The sequence below is a fragment of the Rhea americana genome, unplaced genomic scaffold (genome assembly GCF_003343005.1).
Source record: "Rhea americana isolate MKP2758 unplaced genomic scaffold, rheAme1 scaffold_113, whole genome shotgun sequence".
Taxonomy (NCBI): domain Eukaryota; kingdom Metazoa; phylum Chordata; class Aves; order Rheiformes; family Rheidae; genus Rhea; species Rhea americana.
This window is the reverse complement of record NW_028185184.1, coordinates 1,242,617-1,265,702: the sequence shown is the minus strand read 5'-3', so window position 1 is coordinate 1,265,702 and position 23,086 is coordinate 1,242,617. Positions and strand designations below refer to the sequence as shown.

General features: G+C 35.3%; 1 protein-coding gene across 1 annotated transcript in view; it reads right to left on the bottom strand.

Annotated features, from left to right (window-relative positions):
• LOC146600859 (cadherin-9) overlaps positions 1-23,086 on the bottom strand; it is a 68,465-nt gene that overhangs the window by 31,103 nt on the left and 14,276 nt on the right. Inside the window, exon 2 of the mRNA XM_085316577.1 lies at positions 13,625-13,919. Coding sequence (XP_085172703.1) covers positions 13,625-13,919 — 295 coding nt within the window. The remainder of the gene's footprint in view (positions 1-13,624; positions 13,920-23,086) is intronic.

Below are 23,086 nucleotides of genomic sequence, written 5' to 3'. Positions count from 1 at the left end.
TTGGGTCCATTTTAAAGAGGAGGCTTGGGGATCTTGGCACCTTGCCCTATGTTTGAATTTCTGGAATTCTCCAAAACAGAGAAACAACTTTCAGCTTTCATGAGAACCTTAAGAAGACCTCGTTCTCTCTCAATCTGCTTGGTAGTAAGCAGAGCCTAAGCAGTAGTTCCTAGAGGCAGCACTATGGCTATTTATAGATTAAAAAACTTATTTTATGACCAGTATTTCCAATAGAATTTGCAGCTATATTTAAAAGATATAAAAGAGGGAAGTAATCACTGGTTTGTTATTTGTTCTCTGCTCTCAGGGCTTCCTGTTCCTTTAGCTCAGCATTAAGAATGCCATTTATTTAGTTATCTTCGCATGGTTGTTTTGCCCCACCCTCAAAGCCCTCTGCTTGTCTCCGCTCCTTTCCCTTTCTTTGGCCAGAAGAAGTTTCCTGGATGCCTCTGGATGGTCTTCAAAACTTTCACTTGGAAGCAAAAAAGCAAACTTAAAAAAAATCTATAAATGCTGGTTTTTAGGACTAAACTTGGGAGTTTCTGAGATACATGGCTGTACACTTCAGGGAACAGCTTGCTCTATTTCACAGCACAGGCAGGTTTGTGTTTTGTGAGGGGGATGATGCTGGTTAGCTTTCCTTACCTGTCTTTCATTTAATCTCTTACTTAAGGCTTGGTTTTTGTGTATCTTTATTAGATTTTGGAGAGTCCCTTTGCTATGGATTTCTGTCTGCGACTGGGACTGGATCMTCACTGTCATTTTTATCTTCAAAATTCCTTTGTAATACGAGTAAATAGCAATCGTAACAGACTCCCCAGCTTTTCTACAAACATGATGTTGTGATGGGAGACTGCCTGTGAATCTCTATTAYGGCCAGGAGAATGCAGTGCATTGTTGTTAAGACAGCAGACTGGACTCAATTTTGTTTAAACTGGGGGTGTTTCTGTCATCTGTGGGAACTCTTGTTTGRGTGGTGATAAAGTCTGTCCTTTTAATATTAACATAAGTGCAGAAAGTAGTCATTTTCTACAAAAATACAGTAAAATATTGTAAACTCAAATTTACATTAATTTAATGTGTGATTCATGAAAGCCTCTTCTGTCATGGTTAGATACTGTGGATGTCATCTATGGAAATGATAATAAAGTTGTAATTTGAAAGAGCCATAGAGTCTAAAGCAGAGACAATGAAACAAATTCCAGGATTATCTTAGTCAYGGGCTTTTTTGAAATTGCACTACTTAGAGTACTATTTTTAGACAGCAGCTAAGCAGTTCTAGAATTCACATGYACATGTAAGTGTAAATGTAAGTTTACATATAGACGTGTATTTGCAAAAAAAAAAAAAAACTAGACCTTTAAGTAGAAACACTCTAAAATGAAAACTAAGGTAGAAAAAAAGTAGTATTTTTTTTTCTAAAAGTAGAAACTTTCTTTTTATTTTTCCCTAGACTTTTCATTAATCTTCAAAAGTATTCAAATGTCTTGAGTATGGTCTTCCAAACAGTTCACATGCAGAGTCTTCTGCTAAATATTTCTGAGTTGCCAGTATGCCAGCAAATTGATGTGTATATTGAATAGGAATATCGTATATAATAGTACAGGAATATAGTGCTTTGGTCATAGTGAACGATGCAGATCATGACAGTCTCATTTGGACAATCTCAAATCTCATAGATGTGAAGACTTCTAGCTGGAAAATATTACACTTATTGATTCAAAATCATTAGTGGAGGTAATATTCTTAGATATGCTGTGAGACCATTTCCGAAATTGATTTAGTCACTGGGATGTCTAGGTCTCAGTGAAAATTAATTGGACATACAGTCCTAAATAGTTTTTCAGCTTCCTCAAGTGGACATAGTTCCTGATAGCCAAGGTATCTTTTAAAATGTTACCTATGAATTCATTAAATCCTAGTCTTTCAGTCCGTGAAATATAAGACTTTTTCATGTTCTCTTTCTTCCAGACTCAGTGCCCTAAAGAGGTAGTTATTAYTTAGATGTTTTGTACAACTGTCACATATTTTGACTTTATGAGGAAATAAACCTTTCGATTTTTTGTTTATGCCTCCAATATACTGTGTACATAGTCCTATTTATCACAGGCTATTTATCATTTGCCTTGGGGCAGAGTGAAGTACTGTTATTGAGTTGACTTTCTGACAGAAAGCTTTGATGAAAATTTGTGGCTTATTGACAACAACACTGTTCTATGCAGGTTATTCACACATCCATACATAATCCAGTGGACAGCAAGTTAGATATTTTTTAAAAAGTTACCAAGCAGATGTGAGCAATATTACATTGCATGTGAAGACATGAAGAACTGTTTCATAAGGAGTAAAAGTGGTATKGTAGAGAGCTTAATCATGCTTGATCTTAATTTCACAATATCACATATATATGCTATGGTTGCTGAGAAAAGCTTTTCTGGAAAGTCTTCTGAGGCACCTGATCAGATAGCAGATAGCAAAGTAAATGCGAACTTCAGACTTGCTGTCTTTGTGAAAAACTTGGAAAAACACATTTTGCTAGATATTAAGAAAAATGTGGTGATTGCGGTGAGAAATGGTATAAGTCTATTGCTCCATCTACTTAATAAATGATGAGCATCAGTGGGAATACTATCGAGTGATTTTCAAATAAGCAGTGGTTAGACATGATAGTCTATGATAAACCTTTTCTTACTTTCATTTTCCTGACTCTTTGAAAGCAGTGTATGGCACAGGAAATTTCCCAAGTGACTATATGATTAACAAGGAGGAAAAAAATACAACGTAATAAGGAATTCAAGCTGAATCATCATTAATTGAATGAAGAAACGCACTCATGGTGTAATGACCATTTCTGTAGTTTATCTTCTATGTTGCCAGAAGCTTTTTAGTATCAATTTTCATGCCTATTTTCATAATTTAATTGATTTCTGTAATGTTTATAAGCATTTGTATATGTGCTTATTTACATATATATACACATAAATATGTGTGTGTATGTGTGTACATATATACATGTATGACAACTATTTTAAGTGAAGAAGCAACTGATTCAACAGTAGTAAATCCATTGCAGGCAGACACTCAAATTCCTTGCATTTCTTTAAGGAGCAATTTTCTGGCCTCTTTTAGGGAGAAGGCAGAGTTCTAGGGGAATAACGTGCCTTTCCTGGGCTTGCTATTTCAGGTGGTGGTGCGCTGCAGCAAAACTACCCCAGGTCATTCTAATTCACATGAGATAAAGTCTTCAGTTCTCAGCAGCTCCACTTAAATGGAAGGCTGGCATGGAGGGGATGAGCTCATTAAATGAGGAACCCAAGATTAATAARGATGTTGGAACCTGAGCCTTTGTTTCCTGTCTGAGAGTAGCATGTTTGATAAGACTGTTATCTTTTTGGAACACTGGAAGTTATGTTCAAAGCATCTTTGTGTACGTTGTGCCGTGAGCAACGCTTAGTTACTTTAATTTTTATTGCATTAGAATAGCTTGCTGTATATCATCTTACCCCGAAATACATTTTATTGTGTCTTATTTACACGTATTGGAAATACTTAGTAACTGTAGAGAAATCCGAYGAAGAAAATTGCCTTTGTGTTCCACTTACAAAATAGATACTGTAATATGCTGGCATGATTTTAAAGAATCAGCCTGATATTTTACATTTAGCTGCATAATGTTAGCAACTGGAATGTATATTCAGGCACTCAAATAAGTACTTTTGTTTTTAAAAAATACTGAAAAGCTTCTGTTTTCAGAAGGAGATAACACTAAAAATATTCCAAAGGTTTGCCATAGTGCTTTGATTTCACAGAATAAAAGAATGAAATAATAATTCTCAATATAATTTATAAATTTCTTTTATCATTATTTTAACTAATTCTCAAATGGACTTAATATAGAGCTAATTAATTCTGTTTCATGACTGAGATCTGTGGAACCAGTCTTCCCAGCCTAAAACAGATCCAACATTTGAGAAATCCTAGTCTCGAAAATCCTTTAAATGAAGAAAAGGTGTTTCTTCCAGATACCTGAGACCACACAGGTAAGTTAATTACATGGTGTGAGGCAACAGGAGAGAACCTTGTGCATTAGCAAGGTAGAAATGGAGAAATTAATGTTATGACTTTAAAAGCAAGATCTGCCCTTAGCCAACACATTACCTTCTCCYTACTATTAATTTGCTTATTTTAATCTTTCTGTGGTGCTTTAGTTTTAATGTGGGATATAATATACCTATGCCTCCATTTGCCGTGTTCCTCCTGACAGAGACAGGTACRGTCCTAACATTAAAAATGCTAATTGGTTCCAGCTATTCTAGTCCTTAGCATGGGCAGTCCAATTGCTGCAGGCTCCTATATGGTCACATAAATATAGGAAGGGGCTCACTGTACCCTTTTCATCGTAGCATATTCTCAAAGAAGCAAAATTATTGGGTGACTGTACTAGCAACAGTTCATGAAGGAAAAACTTAGATGCCTGTAAGACGGYAGCACGCAAAGGAACTCAGTATTTTCTGTGTCTCCCAAAACAAGCTACTCACATCTGTGAACTGTAACACATTTATGTCAAAGAGAGAAATATTGGTTGAAGCAACACAACTGCCCCTTAATATTCTCAGAATAGCATTGAGATTTTCACTTTCTAAATGTGAAGCCATCAAAGCTAGAGTGAAGGGGCCTTGGTTTAACACCCCATCTGAAGGGCAGCCTCTYTAGCAATGCAGAACATCTCCCATTATACCGCACTGCAGTGTGAGCAAAAAGTGCTGATGTGAAGAATCCAGCCCCATTATGTTTTTGTCCAGAGATTAGAGCATTATAGTTGAAAAACTACTGAAATAAAAGGAAGGGAAATGGATACATCAAACAATTTTTAGTGGAAGTTTGATACAGGCACTTTCAACACTAATTTCAAGCTCTGATCTAGAGAGCTCCAGACCCACTTCCTTTTTTATGTGCACAGATAATGGAGAATAAAATGAATGCAATAAAATAGCCATGCAAACAGTATTGCACTGAATCTTTGAGAGACATCTAAGGGGAAGCCGCGTTTAACATAGCTCAGGCTTGAAAATCCCACTGGGTGAGAGGGCTCTGTCGTGCCAAGGGCACTGCAAGGTCCATRAGTGCAGGCGCATGAGATGCATCTCGTGCCTACAGGGTGGGATTGTGCTTGCTGTCCACYGAGGGGTGGGAAATCCCAACACGCAGCGATTAAGCAAGTTCTTAGTGACCAGTGACCTTGAAATGATATCTCCGAAGTTTAGGCCAGCTAGCTGACAGACTTTCACGCCCTACCTGCTGCTTTACCACTCCACCATCCCACTTAYTGGTCGCCGCATTTGAGCTGCTATGGCCTTCTCTCTCCCTCCAAGAAACAGCTGAGCCCACCTGCCGTCAGGGGTGAGCAGGTGGCTGCGTATGGGAGCTCAGATGCCCTCACGAGCTTTTAGCAGAGGCTGTGGGCAACAACTTGGCTCCCTCACTACGGAAACGTGAGAAATGTTTACATTTTAGTCCCTGTGTTTACATTTTGTCTAGAACTAGGACCAAGCAGTTACTTGCTGTGGGTCAGTAGATGGTTCTGGTTTCCCCGTTGTGCTGGCTCAGACTTGCGTTTTCATAATAAGCCAAGGAGGAGTCACTCTCCCGAAAGGGGGGAAGGTCAGAAAGGAAGAAAAAAATGTGAGGAATCCTGTTTAGAAGATCAGAAGCTTTTCTTGCTGAAGAGAAATGAATATACCAAACTATTTTTAGCGATGTCTAACTATCACTGAATGACACAGTCTCTCCTGCCCTGTTCTGCCTGCTCCCACCGCTTTCCTAGCACCAGCTCCAGTGCTTCTCTGATACAAGAACAAAGGTGGCAGAAAAAGAATATTACAATCAAATAACTTAATTTTCTGGTAATCTAGTTCCCTAAACTGACTTATTGTGGGGTTAGACAGGCAGCAGGTAAGGCGTAAGATCACACAGCTAGGAACAGAGAGATAATAAAAGTACAGCTGCTCCTTTGGGTTGTAGATTAAAGATCTGCTTATCTGCAATGTTGAAGTATTCTGTAGCTCTTAAGTTTGTGAATTATTTGAATTCCTCAGTAGCACTGATCTGACTCTTATTAGCACTGATTTTTGTCCTTTGTTTTTCTGAAGGGGCCATGGCTCTCAGTTCTTTCAGACATTAATATCCTCTGCATAAACTTTAAAGGTACCATAGCTTGGTGGCTTATGAGAAAATTTTCAAATTTGTTGTCATAATTTCTCTATTGAAGCTTAATCCTTACCTTCATATATGTATATTCGTATATATTAGTTTTGAAGTGATTGCATATAATACTTTTAAAAGAGATTTTTAATCAATTTCTTCTTCGGCAATGTTTTATAACCTGTTATGGATAAAATGTTTCATGTAAAGACAAAATAATTAAAGCTCTGAAGGAGAAAGTATAATATAGAAATTCATCGTATACTTTTAATTTTATATATTATATTAGGATGTTTAGTAGAAATGTGCAACTATAATCTTCCCAAAATGAGACTGTTAATATACAAGCATTAAATACATTTCTTGATTTGATCCTACACTGAAGCTATTGTTTTTCATTTGAGTCAGGAATTTCCTTCAGGATGGTTTCTTTCTGGTTCCTTACGAGCCAAAAATTCTACATTATATATAATTTTTTGTATCCAGTTACACTCTCTGTATATATAGATACAGCTAAGGGTGGAAGAAAAAGCAGTTGTGAAAGGACATTTAAATGCTACAAATGTTGTATGCATTAATCCTAGGATAAAATCCACTCAGGAGGATCCTAACACTTTTGTTATGTCAAGCTTTAAGTCAATGGAACTGTACAAACTCAGAGTAATCTGTTTATAGTATCAGAGCTCTAGCAAGTTTCCTACAGAAGAGACCTCCTTTTGTTAGCAAAATGCTGGCATATTATACAAATGATACACTATACAAATGATACAGTAACTTAAGGAAAATAAAAATCATGACCTAAATAAGATTCCTTTGGAGTTTCAGTTATTCTTTTTTTGTAACTGTAAATGCATAGTCTGAAAAAGAAGGACACCCTCATGTTTTTCTGAAAATATTCTTCCTCATACCAAGCATAAAATATTTATAGAGAATCCTATGCATTTTTCTAAAAAAAAGTATAGTGTAAGCCTATTGTAAAAAAACTATGCAAATATCGAACAAAACATATGCCCCAAACACACAAAAAATTTCTTTTAACATTAAACCTGCATTTTGTTAAATGTTCTGGAAAAAAAAGTTGTTCACTTTGATATTTTCTTTAAAATAAGTTTTATGAGGCATTAAACTCTTATATTGTTATCTTTATTTTGCTGAAAGAAAGGGAAATTTCTTCCTTATAAAGACTCGTTTAGCAAACAATAAAGAAACTAAATTAAAAACGGTTAAAATAATGCATATAGAGAAGAATGCCCTGTTCTAGCAGATTTTGACAGTTGTAAAGATCTTGAAATTCTTTAGTTATAGTGGTAAATACAAGCTGAAATATAGAAAGTATTCTAGGCACAGCATTTCTGCTACTGTGCTTGGTTTGAATGGAATCGAAAAGGAATTTTAGTGCCATATTCTAACTGCAGAATATAAAATATCAACATGTGGAAAAATATTTATTTGTAATATATCTTTCTCTTCAAGCTAACTCAATGATTTATTTTTGGACAGAATGTGTGTTAACAACTACCAGTCCAAAATTTTGCAGGTTAGCGAAATAGTTTTTGCATGCTTGTGATAAAGCTAAACCAGTCAGCCACAGCCTTTGTTTATAAGCGTCTGAAACCAGAGAAAATTTGCAGTGGAGAAAACATAATTATTTCCTGCTGAATTATGAAAGATGAGAGCTGCCTCCGTTTACTCTTTTACATACATTTGTAGATTAATGCTTACTGACACAAGCAAATTCAGAAATAGAAAATGCAATGGTTACTGTATTTGGTTTAAGTTTCTGTTTTTCCTCTGTATAAGGCCCACTTTTTCATGTAAGAGCCTCTCGTATAGCCCGAAACAGAACAAACTGTTCTTGAGGGATGCATAATTATGATTATATGGCTCTGAAAAAAGTGATGCAACTATGCTAAAGTAAATATCAGAACGCAGTCTTATTGAAAGCTAGTGGTAGTTGTGATTCTTAATGAGTCTAAAGAGAGACTGTAGAGCAATGAACAATGATAATGTAGCTTCTAGTACATTCATCGCCTTTGTGTAACTGATGTTGCACTATATATTACTGCATTACCCAGGCAGTAGCTTGGTAAGAAGGATGGCAGTAGTAATGCATCTTCCCGTGTATGTTTTACTGCAATTTCAGCTTTTTCTCTCTTTCTTTTTGTGGGTATATATTATATATACATATATACATATATATATACATATATACACACACACACACGTGTGTGTGCAAATATATATATAATATGTATTATTTAGAGTGGCTGTTAAATACAAGGCATGTGCAGGCATTTTGTGATCCTCTATGTCTGCTTTAAACCGGCCAAATTTATAATTCATATATAATGCCCCTCTATCTATGTGTCCTGCTGAGAAGAAAACTTTTAGGCTGGCTTTATTTGCAGTGAAAAAAATTAATGGGAAAATCAGTAATTTTAAATTTATCCACTTATAATATGGCCATTTATATTTATACATTACACAAATCTTAACACGTAGAAATTCTGTCTCAGGAGCTGCCTTTGGTTAGATCTATAAAATGCAGACCAGCTCAGTGGAGTTGAGTAGGAAGAAATGAATGCCAAGGTAAATTAAGCATTATCCTTTCTCTTAAAAAGATCATTTTAAAGATTAAAAATGTGTTATGAAATACTAACCAGCTCCATGCTAAAAATGCTTAATGARAACAATGGTAAACATTATCCACTAAAATTAGCAGGAGAGGTAAGAGGGGATGTAACAATATTGACCTAGGAGTCAAAAGGAATTGAACTCCACAGGGCATCTTATTGCTAACTTCTCCCTTTAAAAATGTCTTAATAACTTTTTTTTATATATATATCCTGAGAAAAATCATTTTCACAGTGAGGGCTTCAATTTTTTTAGCAAGCATTTTTCATTAGGAAAAGATAAAGAGATCACAGCTTATTCCAATTTAACATGCTTTTGACCCTTAATAGACTGTCCCTGAAGAAAGCCTCAAAATTGAAATTAGATTATTTTCAGCATGATTAGGGCAGTTCTATTCCTTCTGCATGAAGAGGAAATTTAAGATTATTCCCAAGATTCATAACTTGATTTACCATCTCTGAACTTTTCTCCCAAAGTATTTCTAAAACATAACCATATCAGAATATGTTATGCTTGATGTCTATCTGCCCTCCATTGTAGCCAAGATTTCATCTTATGGTTTTGGCATTCCATAAATTTAAAATGTTGAGTACCTTCTTTTCCTTTACTTTCTGTATTTTGTTTTGATTAGCTTTTATGGGACTGTCTCACATATTTTTCTCATTTTTGGAACTATTTTATAGAACTCTTCAGATTTTATGGAGCCAATTTACATAGCTCTGAAATAAATCTCAGCAGTCTGTAATTCTTCCAGTCAGCTCTAGCACTCCTTAAAAATATAGTTACAGCAGTTATTATCCTCCAGTCCTTCAGTATAGTAGCTGATTTTAATGAGAAATTCCATGTTATTGAGTTTTAGAATCTCTTAAACTAAATTTCTCGTTTAATTTTTTAAGTTAATATGACTGTGAGCATTTTGCATGATCATTTCCATAAAATTTATCTGAAATGATACTTCAGTCAACTCAGTTCAATGGTTTTGATTACTTCTAGAACTAACTTCACTACGCAGCATTTTAGGTATACCCATAACGCTATCRGAGGTATGATTGTATCACATTTAGGCATAGTCAATTTGTATAGCCAAATTATAGCTAATTTATGCATAACTTGATGGTTGCAATATAAATGCAGCAGCATGGGATTAGTACAAACTAATGCACAAATAAGCATTCATGCTTGAATTGGGCTTGAATTGTGCTAAAAATCCATGATACCTTTTCACTGTTCTTGTTACCAAACCAGTTAAATATGAGCGAGGTTTGCCTGTTGATACTGAAAATCACACATTCTGTCAGTTTTGATTTATCTTTCTCCCTTGTGTGCTCTAAATCTAGTTATTCTAAGAAACAGGCAATAACACAGGAAGAAATATGTATATGAGTTGGTGTTTGAATAACAGATACACAAGTTGCTGGAAACACTGCTAGCAATGACTCCTCTTCATCTTCTCAATCTTAATATCATTTTCCTGAGCTTTCTTAAATATCTTTTCATATTTGTTAATTTTGAAAAAAATATGTATATATACATACATACATATATATTGATATATATACGAATAAATCTTTATATTTTTAGGAACAAAAGTGGAAGGAAGAGATAAAGGATGGGAAGAAACCTGGATTTTCCCAAAACGTTTTGACCTGCTCATGCTCATCATCTGTTTCTTAAAATACGTATAGCGTACTTGCATAGTTCTTTCCAGTCAGGAAGTTATTTGGTTAGACATGAAAGAATCTGTGTAGGCACAGTCATATCAAATAACTTTCATGATCTTAAGTGTTTATAGCAGGTAATGCAGGACTCCACTGGCTTTTTCTTTCTATATAGTCTTTATAAAGATGATCACTGTTTGCCAGGCATTCTTGTTTCTTGTTTTTCTATTCCTATTCTGTTCCATTTCTTACAGAGRCACTTTTAGCATTAAGAGGCACTCAATCCTTTATTCTGAGGTCTTCCTCTTTTCTGCACTGCACTTCATTGATCTCTATTTTTGTTGTTGTTGTTGTAATATATTTTCTGTCTTTTTTTCTTTAAGATACACTTATCTTTACAAAAACAATAACCCTGAAAGACACTACTCTTACTCAATAAGTCCTCAGGATAGTTTGTTCTTCTTTTGTTACTTATTTTACACAACCCTCCAACTTCACATTCCACTGGAAGTTCTCACAGTTCAGGATCATTTAAATGACTTGCAAAACATAGCCTTCAACATAAGCTTGTTTCCGCATCCAAATATAGCTTTGGGACTTCTTTTTGCCTGTCTAATCTACCACTAGCAAAATATGCTAAAACCACTGAAGAGATTGTATGAGATGTTATGAACCTTGGCTTTGTACAAGGCTGATAATTTGTGATGCTCTGCAATAATTATTACTTCAATAAAAAATGACATGGGCTGCATATCTAGACAAAACAAAAGCATGTAGTTATGCATTAACTCRTGTATATTGAATGAAAAACTATTACTACTTAAATACCATTTCCATAGTGCATTTTAAATTCTGTAGTGGACATCCTAGCCATCATGGAAAGTGTGTACCAGGAGCTATTTATACAGCTTGTAACCACGCTATATTGTTTTGAGTTTAATTTTTTTCAATCTTTTTTCTTCTTCCTCTCCCCCCCACCCCCCTTTTTTCCTTTTTCTTGTATGCAGTGGCTAGTGTATGTTTTTTTGGCCTACGTTCACCTCTCTTCCTTTGTCTAGATATTTCATACACCATCTTCATGCTGTGTTTTCTGTATTCTATTGTGTGTGTTACGAGAAGGGCTGTATGCGCACTGCATGCTCACCTGTAAATTGAATTCCACTTAGAGGTGAATCTCACCCTTTCACTCCAAGTCATTTTTCCCAGTCATGGCATCTGCTTCCTCATCTGGGGGAATGGGAAAAGGGTCCTTCAAGGATGAAAATCTTACTGTAGTTCTCATCTACGTATGTGCCTGATTAAATGGATGCCCCGCTCCCTGACTGTTGAATTAGAGTTCTTATGACTGACTTCAGAGTTCATGAAATTTCTGTTTCCTGAATACACTGAGCTGCATTTGGGGCCTTATTCTCTGCTACCTTAAGAAACTACAAAATTGCTTATATCCATTCAAATCTGAATGGTAAAAATTGTGTTTCTAGTGGAGTTTTTATACCTCTAAATGTAAATGTCAAAAAAATAAAAAAATAAAAAAATAAAAAAATAAAAGAGTAATCAGATCCCATTATTGCCTTTACACTGGAAGCTAAGGGCCTTTTTACTGTTTAAATACTTTAATGCTATCTTCACAGGAAATCTCTCTTTTACTGGGTCTTTTATGGACACTCTCTCAGTTTAAAGTAAATTCAGTGTACATAATGGTATTTATATTATCATCATCCTCGTCAAAGATAGACTTCTCAAAGACTTAAAATTTCAAAGACAGTGCCAAGGCACTGGGTCTGATGCTACTCTCTTTTRTTCATGTTTCTCCATTGACTAATGCAGTTGGGCTAAATGATAAGGTCAAAGTTGGACAGTGTGCTTTTTCCTTTCCTACACAGTTCCTGCCTTATGAATGTATTTCAAATAGAGTGACAGATGCACTTTGAACATTTTTCCTTCACAGATTATCAGCAAAGTAAACTCTGAATTAGAAGGGATGTCTCTATTTTCCATGTATCTTTAGGTAAACCTCTCTCATACCCTTTGCATCACATACAGTAGTGTACGAATTACCTTTTCATGCTTATAAAATAGAGCTAGTCTGGCTTTTATGCTTCCACTACTGCTCTCAATGATAATGACTAGTTTCTGGAAATTGCCTTGTAATGATACATATTGGTCACCCGTGTTGACTGGTATTTTATTCTCTCTCTCATCAATGCCATCATCTGGAGCTGATTTTGCAAACCATTAAAATAATGCATGGTAAGTAAATAACCATTGACAATTTATCTGTCACTTGTTGCCCATGGCCGATGTAACTTATGCTTACTCATCTTATCAAACTATTTCTACTCTAAAAAAGTAAAGCACTTAGGTAATCATGATAGCTTCTGATGAATGTATACTAGTGAGCATTCTCTATCATTTTAAATTATTTGAACAAAATCTAGAGAATGATTTTCTTTTGAGGCTATATTTCTTACCCCACTTCTAATGAAATTCTACATTTTCAGCAGCTGTGAAAAGCTGTAACCTTTTGAACTATTAAGAAAAATATGTATCTCTTTAAATAGTTATTTTATTAGGGGAGGGTTTCATATATTTACATCTTTAAAAAAAATGAAGGAAGAAGAGAGACTATATGAAAAAAAAAAAAAAAAAAAGATTTCGAGACCAAAGAGAGAAAAAAAATCTTAGGTATTTAGGGACATATTTTTCATTATTTTGATGCATGAATTGATTTACTTACATGTTTTGCATGTTTAACATTGTTTGTTTGTGAAGGTACAGAAAGGTTCAGTGAATTAGACTCTTTACAACCACATTTTGTGCAAGGTATTCTCAGCTGTGGCAAAACTGTGTAGTAACTGATAAAACAACCTTATATGCTACTTTACTTGCTGATAACAGTGGCCTAAAATAGCAAAGAGTAACTTATATTGTGGAAAAAGGATTAAAAAGTGGATGAAGATGAAACAAATAAATGAGTGAACCAATCATTTATGATACATTGCTGTCAACAAAAATTGTTCCATGGATATTCACAGAAGCTTGTTTTAAATGCCTCAAATAACAAATTACTTATACGTTTCAAATCCACCCAAACCTATTTGCATTTTACTTAAGGATAAGTTTTTACCTACCAACTCCAGACATCTCCGGAATACTGGCGGTGTACATGTCCTTGGTGAATTTTGGTTCATTGTCATTGATATCGTGGATTTTAATGATAAATTCAGATTCTGGCTCCACTTGTCTTCCAGTCTTTCTGTCTATAGCCTTGGCACGTAGCACATAGAGGGACTTTTCTTCTCTGTCCAATTTCTTTGCAGCATGAATATCTCCTGTATTTTCATCTATAATGAACAGACTGCCAGCCCCATCTCCTGTTAATATGTATTTTAAATTTCCATCTCCTTTATCTTGGTCAGTGTGTAGCTTCAGGGAGGTAGAAAAGAAGAATTCTATAAATATATGTATTGTTATTACAGACCAAATCATTCAGCACATATGAATAAGTCTGTACAATCTTGACTGTAATTGGGGTCAGCAGTGGTTATGTTATGTTTCACTGTTAGAAAAATTACAAATTTGAGATTCAGTCATACACAAAAATATAACTCTAAGCAAATTTGTAAGGACACAAGGGATGCAGAAGATAATGAAGAAGTATTTAAAGTGACCAGCTAATAATAATAAAAAGATATTTCTTTCAATAATCTGTCCAGAAACCTGCAGAAGTCTCCCTACTGAAAATAGCAGGGGTCTAAAACTCTCAATTTTCCCTCTGTAAAATAAAGCTTGTCTTCCTGTGTTCTGGTTGCTGGTAAGGCAGCAAGAAAAGGAGTTTAAAGATGATGAGAGCTTTTTGAATGTCCCCAAATCATCTGTAAAAGTTCTGATTTAGGAAACTATTTCTTTTCTTTTTTCTTTCTTTCTCTCTTTCTTTCTTTTCTTTTCTTTCCTTTTTATTTTTTTTTTTAAAGGACAATCTTACCTCAGTTAATTACTTCCTGCCTTCTAGTTCTCTCCACACAGGTGAAATAATTTTCAAGAACACTAGGAGGTAAATTTTCAAAGCATTGAGTGGAGTTTAGCAGTTCTTTTCCTACTATCTCTCTTCACAAGAGTTCCAGACTATATCCCCATGAACTTACAGGCACTGTACAGGCACCGATTAGTTATACTACCATTACGAAAAAGTGCCTTAAAAGAACAGCCAAAGCAAGTAAAAGGTTGACCCAGACACTAGAACTTCCTACATAGTGTTCTTTTCTTGAATTCTGTCCTCATCATTTCATTTACAGGGACATACAGTCTTTTTTCATGAACATCTTCAGTATATTTTTTTCAGATATATGTTTATAGTTACATAGGGCCATGGCTTGATGACCTGAGTGTTTTTCAAATATGAGCAGAAAGAATCTTATCCTTTTTTTTTTTAATTTATTTTGTCCAAAGGCAACAATACCATAACCTATCATCCACCTGAAAAAAAAAAAATCAGTATCAGTAAAGGTATTACTCTAGAGTCATAAAACTTATTTTCTGCCACTTTTTTTTTTTCTTATTTCTGTACTCATGCCTATGTTTAACTCCATCTTTCCTAGCTGGTTATGAGGAGATACTTCTTAATTCCCATGGAGTTATAAGAAAGTACTTCTTAATTCCTGCAAAATATGCTCATCAATGACTTATCAGTAATATGCTAAATTGTTTCTATAATGCTAACATTAATCAGACAAGTAAGTTCTGAAAAACTGAAGGGTTGCATATTCTGTTTTCGTGTATTTACAAAGTTATAACTCTTGTACTTTTGAAAGTAATTTCTGGCAGTCTCCCCAGGGCTTTTTTTTTTTTTTTCCTGTACATGTGTACATTCCAGTACACATTGTTATTGATTGATAGAAATGTATATAACTTATTTATTGTTAGATAGATTAAGCTAGTGCCTGGCCCACAGGTATTACCTCCATAGCAGCCTGCCTGGCAGACTGAAGAGCAAGAGACTTAACTGTCAGGAGCCTTAGTCTTGAATCGTCAGGACCACTATGCCAGTGGTTGAGTTAATGTGGCCAGACACACCAAAAGTTTTCCACTTCAGAAGTAAACAAGAATTGCTGAAACAAAATACGACATAGTTCTGAACCGAAAAATTAAAGGAGTGAGGACGTAGAATTAGATTTTTCTGTTGTTTTTCCTGCTTTGGAGCAGAAAACAAAATTCTACTTTTAAACAAGAATATATTGTATGTGTGGAATTTTATCATAAAAATAAATAATAGCCATTTTAGAGGAAATTATATCTGAAGAATAAGTTAATATAATTTTATTTTAAAATGTGTTAATAATGTAGATTACATTTACACATTTGTTAAATACTTTTTCAGGCCAGCTTTTCTAATAAAAACATCTTTCAAGGAATATAAAATGGACTTAAAGCCAACATTTTACTTATATTTCAAATTTTGCTATTTGAAAATTTTTATTCTTACAAATACTTTCTTGACTTGGAGAATGAGGCTTCTGCTGAAAAGAGATCAGAGTTTATGGAAGAAGGCAAATGCGGTTGGCTAGCAAAGATCCAGGTTGTGAATATAAGTAGTGTTAGTATAAACAGTGCTCATATAACAGATCCTGGGTCAACAACTCCTTGCAATGGGGCAATAATGAGCAAGTACTGGGAGCCGTGGTCTCTCCYGGGCTAACAAATGGCTCTGGAAAAACACGTCTATCCACAGCCATTTACTTATCCTGCCAGTCAACTGTGTATTGATCCCTGAAGAATAGGTTAATTTCTTTGATCTGTCTGTTAAAACTATCCACCAAGAGATCAGAAATTTCAAACAGTGATATATACATTGAGCCTCTTGCTTAGCTCGTGTTTCTACCAAATGATGAATAGAATTTTCAAATATGGTAAATTTCCATATTCTGTTGTTGATTTCAAGGTCCCTTGAAGTACAATTGTAAACTATGAGTCATTCTACATGTAGTGATTTCTAATTTCTACTGCATGTTTTGTTTTGCTTTGCTTTGTTTTTCACTAAACATTCAAGAAATCTTCATCAATCTGTGATATAAATTTTAAACATGAAAGTTTGCACCAAAAATGAGGATATTTTCATAAAAAAGAAAACAAAAAGGAAGACATTATCCCATGTCTTACAGAAATAAAATGCTAGGTGTGTAAAACAGATCACACCACTTTCTCACGATATTAGAGTTCTGTAAGTACAAAATATGCTTTTAATTCCTGAGTCAGGGTAGTTGTACGTAATGTTATAGATCTTTACAAAAAGTAAATTCAGGGATTTATAAGATTGAAAGTCACTGTAATTTAATTTTGGTCAGTCTATATTCTGTTTCTTTATGACTGGTAATCTCTACAGGGTTTAAATATTTTGAATATATAACATAAAATACCTTTTCAACCTTTCAAGTTTTAATTGCTTTACAGAAAATCACATGTAAATATGCTGTCCTATAGTATATTAAGAAAATACCATGCCTTTTATTAACTAAAGCCAAGCAACAAGAACAGGCTAATTTTCTTATTTCTATTGCCAGTTATAGTAAATACAAGATACTTACATAAATTTATAATTTAGTAAGCTGCCTGTATATGTAAATGGGGGTAAATTGTTCAGCCTGGAAAAAAAAACAGCGTTCCTGTTTTTCATCTGGGGGTTTTCAATTTCCCTATAAATTTTCCAGAGTCAGTTGGTCTGAGGGTGTTGACTATTTGCTATCAGCATAAACTCATTCTTGTTGCAATATTTTGTTTTGTTTTTGTCTACATGATCCTTTTTCACAGTTGGAGTGGGGAATTAGCAAGCAAGAATTTTGTATTTGTTGTCAGTTGCCTTCTTTCTGATACCATAAATTGTTCATTCTACAGTTTCTGTGAGGAGCTAACATAACAGATCTGAAGAGAACTGTGAAATACTTCAATAAAAGAAAAAAAAAAACACAGCTAATATATCAGATTACTTAGTGTATAGTGACCACCTCAATAACAAAGGTCTTCATTAATTCAATATTCAGCCTTAAGTCATCTGAAATATGTTGAAAGTCATATTAGGCGATGCACTGCTGAGTTTCTTGTTTTCATATTCTTCTGCACACATTTCCTTTTCTGTAGTCTTCTGTGTGGCTGGCTAAATACATTCTCAACACAATTTCTCCTGAGAATCATCAGAGACAAAAACATTGGAAATGGTAATGGGAATAACAATTAGCTGTTTCTGTAACAATGTATGTTTTACAAATATGGACATATTTGTAAATAGTCTCCCAATCTTTTTTTTTCTATTTCTATAGAAAAAAACATGTATTTGAAATGAGCCTGTCTACCCAGTTCTGTGAAGCCGAATTTTTATGAGGTACGGTAATCAAGATCTGAATGCTGTCAGAAAAAAATCTTGACATAAATTTCCATGGGTCAGTGTTAGTATAAAATCCAGTAAGAAAACTAGTAGAAAAACAACAGGTTATCTCAGAATTTTAGTTCTGTTGCATGTTTCTATTTCCCCTAAATTAAGTACCTTACTCCTTTGACATATACTTGACCCTCACCGAACACTTAATATTTATTAACAAATGGTAGTTGTGACATGTACCTGCCTGGTTTCAGGAAGTATTTTGTCTGACATTGGTAGTATGTACAAAGGCTTGTTCCTAACCTCTCCCCAAACTACTGTCATTATATTGAATGGAAAAGGTATGAGCATTGTTTGGAGGAAAAATGAACTCATAAATGACCAAGTTAATGGATTGGTACTGAAAGGTAAAAGGAGTTATACAGAAGAAAGAGTAAAAGATGCTGTCACAGAAAATGGTTCCTTAAAAGACCATGTTTAAAATTAATTGTCAGTTGATCTTGTTCTCAGCTCTTTGCAAGAGAGAATAACTCTTTTGAAGTTAGGCAGACATATAATCAATGGAAAAGGGGAGAATCAATGGTCACAGCTAACACAAATTATACAGTGATATGAATGAATTCTCCCCATTTACAAAAACACAAAATTGCCAGACTTCATTTAGGTTTCATTTTATTTGCAATTTTTTTCTGTACAACTATTGTTGTAGATGAAAAGGGGAGAAAAGAGCAAGATGAGCTACTTACAGCTTGTGAGATTGTTATGAATAAACACAGCAAAAATACATATTTAGTTGCCTAAGCTCAGAAAAGAGGTGTGATCTCATTGTGAAGAGGAATGCAGCAAAAAGGACAAAGACACATAAAGGGAAGGGTAGATCCACACTTACCTGGTGGCAGGTGAGGTACTAATCTTTGCAGTTTGGTTGGCTGACAGCCTGCCTCTGTATCGTGCTATAGGAAAAGGCCTATTACTGAGAATTTCCTTCTGTCATTGCCTCCAGCTACACAGCTGGTCCAGCAGAGGAGTCCTGATATCCCACCCTTCTCTCATAGACCGTGTTTGCTTGTAAACACCTTCTAAAAAGTGTGAAAAAATGTTCTCTCCTTACTTTTCAAGGGAAGTTGTACTGGAGGAGTAAAGAGATCAAATTAACTCTTCTTAGTTTCACTAAACTGGCACAACTGTGTGTTTCTATAAGAGAAGAAGGCCACGCTGTTTTGCACGTTGTTGCAGTTGATTTACTACCAGAATGCAAGCAAACCTCTTTGAGGGTACCTGTCTCAGGCATCCTTCTACAAGAATGCAATCCCATCCAGATTGCAGATGTCAGTGGAAATAACATACAGCGACAATATCGAGTTTTTAGTTAGAAATCTTATTTCAGGTATTTCATAAGCTGACTAGATAGGTAGGCAGGTGATTAACAGCTACCCTAAAGGGCAAGTGAATCCAAGGGCATGCCAAATCCCACTCCCAAACTCCTGAAATCTTTAAAATCCTGGTAACATTTTAGAGAGAGCGGAGGCTCCAATCCATCTAAGCTGTTTATATTTGCTCTCCTGAAACCAGGATGGGCTGGAATAGGAGGAATATGCAAACTGGAGTCTTTTCCTGACATGGGAAAGCAGTACTGCTTTCCCACAGGTTAGATATAGCCATGGCATCCTACATTCCTTCCTGTGTTTGGTCTTGATAATGTAGCCTTGTTTATTGTGCAATGCTACACTTGGATGTTGATCCTTCACAGAGTAAGGACAAACTAATACTTATTATTCACCAGAGTGTATTAGTAGAAGAAAGAGCTCCTCTGCGCAAAAATCCTGTTAACTGCATTAGAAAGCTGTATCATCTTTACAATTTTTTTTTAATTCATCCTTTAGAATTGTCAAGGTGCTTTTATAATTTCTGCAGATGTGCTATCATAATCAAAAGGACGTGATTCCTTGTTACATGTTCTAGTTGTGTGAAACCACTTCTAGGAAGCCTACTGCTGTCTTCTCTGTTATTTCATTCCACTTGGACCAACAAAGTTAGACTACATACAATGCTGCAAATGCTAAAGGTAAGATTTTTTATGTGCTGATACATATTTTAGAAGGTTTGAGCACTGGCTTGTTGCATGCTCTTTGCTAATTTTGGCTGGATTAGGTTTTGTTCCAATATGTGTTATTCAAAGGCCTTTTGTAAAGGAGAATATTGGGGTTTGCCTGCTCTCTTTGTTTTCTTTCAGTTACTGGAGGCATAGCAAGAAAAATGTAAAGAATAAATGGTGCTGGTTATTCTGGTTTGAGGCTATCACAAGTTAGTCAGCAGGGGAAACTTGGAAGCTATAAAAGACAATTTTTTGTGTTGTTGGGTTTTTTCTTGTGAAACTGAAAAATAACCCAGGAGTGAAGTTGGCACTGTCTTTTCATACCAAATATATTTCTACTTAAGTTTTTGCTGAGCCATAACACAGCTGTCTGAACACATCTCTGTTCTTTTTATACTTCATGTAAAAATTAAGCCCCAGAGGGAAAATATCTTCCTCTTCTCCCCACCCCAAAGCACTATATATTCAGCCTCTGAGTTTCCAGTACAGTTAAGGTGCTTTCTATATGCCAGTCAAAATTTTGCCTTTACTACAAATTCTTTTCTTTAAGTTTATCTTTCATAACATAGCTCTTTTTATGGCTTATGGCAAAAGACTCATGCCAGGTGTAACTTTAGATTGAAAAACTGCTCCATAAAATTCACATAATACAGCATTAAATTGATAGTTTGACTGACAGAAAATCTTGAATTTTGGTTGTAATATCTCTGGACCTAATGACTCTGGAAAACTCATAGAGAAACCATGGTCTGTATGTGGCATAAATGATCAAGTAGCAAAGCACCTTTGACCACTGGATTTGGTATGATTCTTTCAAATATGTGTATGGCCTTTTAAATGTGAAAGCAATGAGCATAATTATTAAGCAATGTGAAGAGAAACATAAGAGAAACATAAGCTAATCGGGCATGTCCAAAGTGAGAAGTCACACAGTGATCCTTTCAGAAATGGTGGGGTGGGGTGGGGGAGGGAGGTCTCTGTTCTTCCTGAGCTCCTTAAACATCTTTTAATCACACTTGCCTAGTCGTAGCTCCTGGGCTGAGGGAAGAAACAACCAAAACACCAGAAAACACCGGCCCATGTGTATGCTACTTTTACAAAACCGTGCACTTCTTTACATCATTTTTTATTCTTCGTATTTGCTGGTTGTGCTATGCAGGTTCTGCAGCAGGGGCACAGACTACTCTGGGATTTCCAAAACTGCACAACAGGTCTTAAAGCACCAGCTGATTAAGCCCAAGAAACTGGACTGTAATTCTCATTCTACCTTTACTCGAAGCCAAGAAGGTATGCATACAGAGCTGGGAAAGAAGATAATAGTTGATTAAAGGGAGAGCTGAGTGTTACATATATCAAAAGAAATTAATTGATATAGAAAACACAAGAACTTCAGTAGAAATAAGAGCTTGTGGCATCACAGCCAACCCTAAAATCTCACAGAAAATATGTGGAGTGCTAGTGATAGGTAGGTTATTAACCAGTGCCCCCACTGTATGATTTCAGATCTCTTTGTGAGATTTACAGCAGCTGGGATGCAGCACTACTAGCAGCTCATCCAATATTCTCCTTCATTAACATTTTAACTAATTAAAAAGTCTAAAGGCATCTTAATAACTGCAGTAGCTCTTCAGCGTGGATTGCAGTAGCAGTATCTGCTTTGCCTTAATTTTCTATTCATGTGTGTTTAATCAAAAGTTTTTTATGTATGTGCTAAATGGCAATGTATTTACCTGACTTGAATTTGTGACATCAGCACAAACTTCTTAATTAAAACAGCCCAACTCTGTGTGTGATGGTAACCTAAGTGACTGTATATTAAACAAGGCAAATGACATTTACTTTTCTTATCTTCTGTTTTCCAGCATCTGGTTCTTGTGTTTAGCTGTCTATTGTTACAAATTCTCTAGAGAATGATATTATGAAACACACTGCTGACACCAGCTGCAGTGCTGATTCTGACTTAGTAGGGAGAGGTGGGGTAAATCTGCTTTTTACTTAGGAAAGACRGAGCAGAATCCTTAGTAGCCTTTTGGTCCTGCTGAAATAAACATAATACAGGGAAATTAATTCCTTTGGCCCACACCTCTTCCTCATGTCTTGGAGAAGAAGTTCTGGAAATCAGGGTTTTTCTTAAGTGTCTCCTTATCCTATCTAATTTACTTCTCCTATACTCTAGATGGTAGCCAAATGTGGAAAAACAGTTGTACTTCTTACTTCTGCACAAAGAACAGCATCTCAGAGCACATAGAAACCGTTCTTCTTTCTCTGTTCTCTGAATCAACAGCAGGTTTGTAGATTTTCAGCCCAAAGAGATAAGCCAAACTACACACACATATATATATATATGTATGTGTATATATGTATATATGTATATATGTATATGTATATGCTGTGAACTGTAATTTGGTTGTTCCAGAACATGAGATAACAGGTTTACAGGAAGTAACTTTGGTCATCAATCATGTCCACAGGTCAGAAATAATCACATCACAACTCAACATTGAGTAGTGTCACTTTAATCAACAGGTGCTAAGTCCATCACTGTTTTAAAGGCTTCACAATATGACAAGATATTTTTCTCACAGATTTTCTCTGAGCATAAATTTCTAGGTGCAATATTCTTGTGTGTGATGTTATTTGCTATTTTAGAGTCACCCAGACTGGTTGGTAGTGCCAAGAGATATGCACGATGCTATGCAAGAACACAAGTTTTGGCCCTGGAAAAAGTGTAAGCGTATCACATAGACGGAATATCCTTTACTCAGAACAGAACTAATTAACTGGGCCCAGCTCTGCACTAAGAATTATATAAGCAATAGCCTGCTAGGTCAGAGTCAGTGATCCCTCTAGCCAAGTACTCTTTCTTTGGGAGTGACAATAGAAGATGCTGTTTTGTGAGAGCAGGCTAGTCTAGCCAGTCTTTGCAGTTTATTCTTCTTTTGTTGCCCCAGCATCTACAAATGTTGGATTATGGCTGTTTTGAGGTATCTGGTTCTTTTTGTTGTTATTGTTTTCTTTTTAAATGAACCTGATGTCCTTTAATTTCTTTAGTTACCACTGCTTTAACTTTGGACAAGTGCTGCAATGATTAAGTTAAATTGTTTCCAGGTGTGGATCATCCACGCCAAT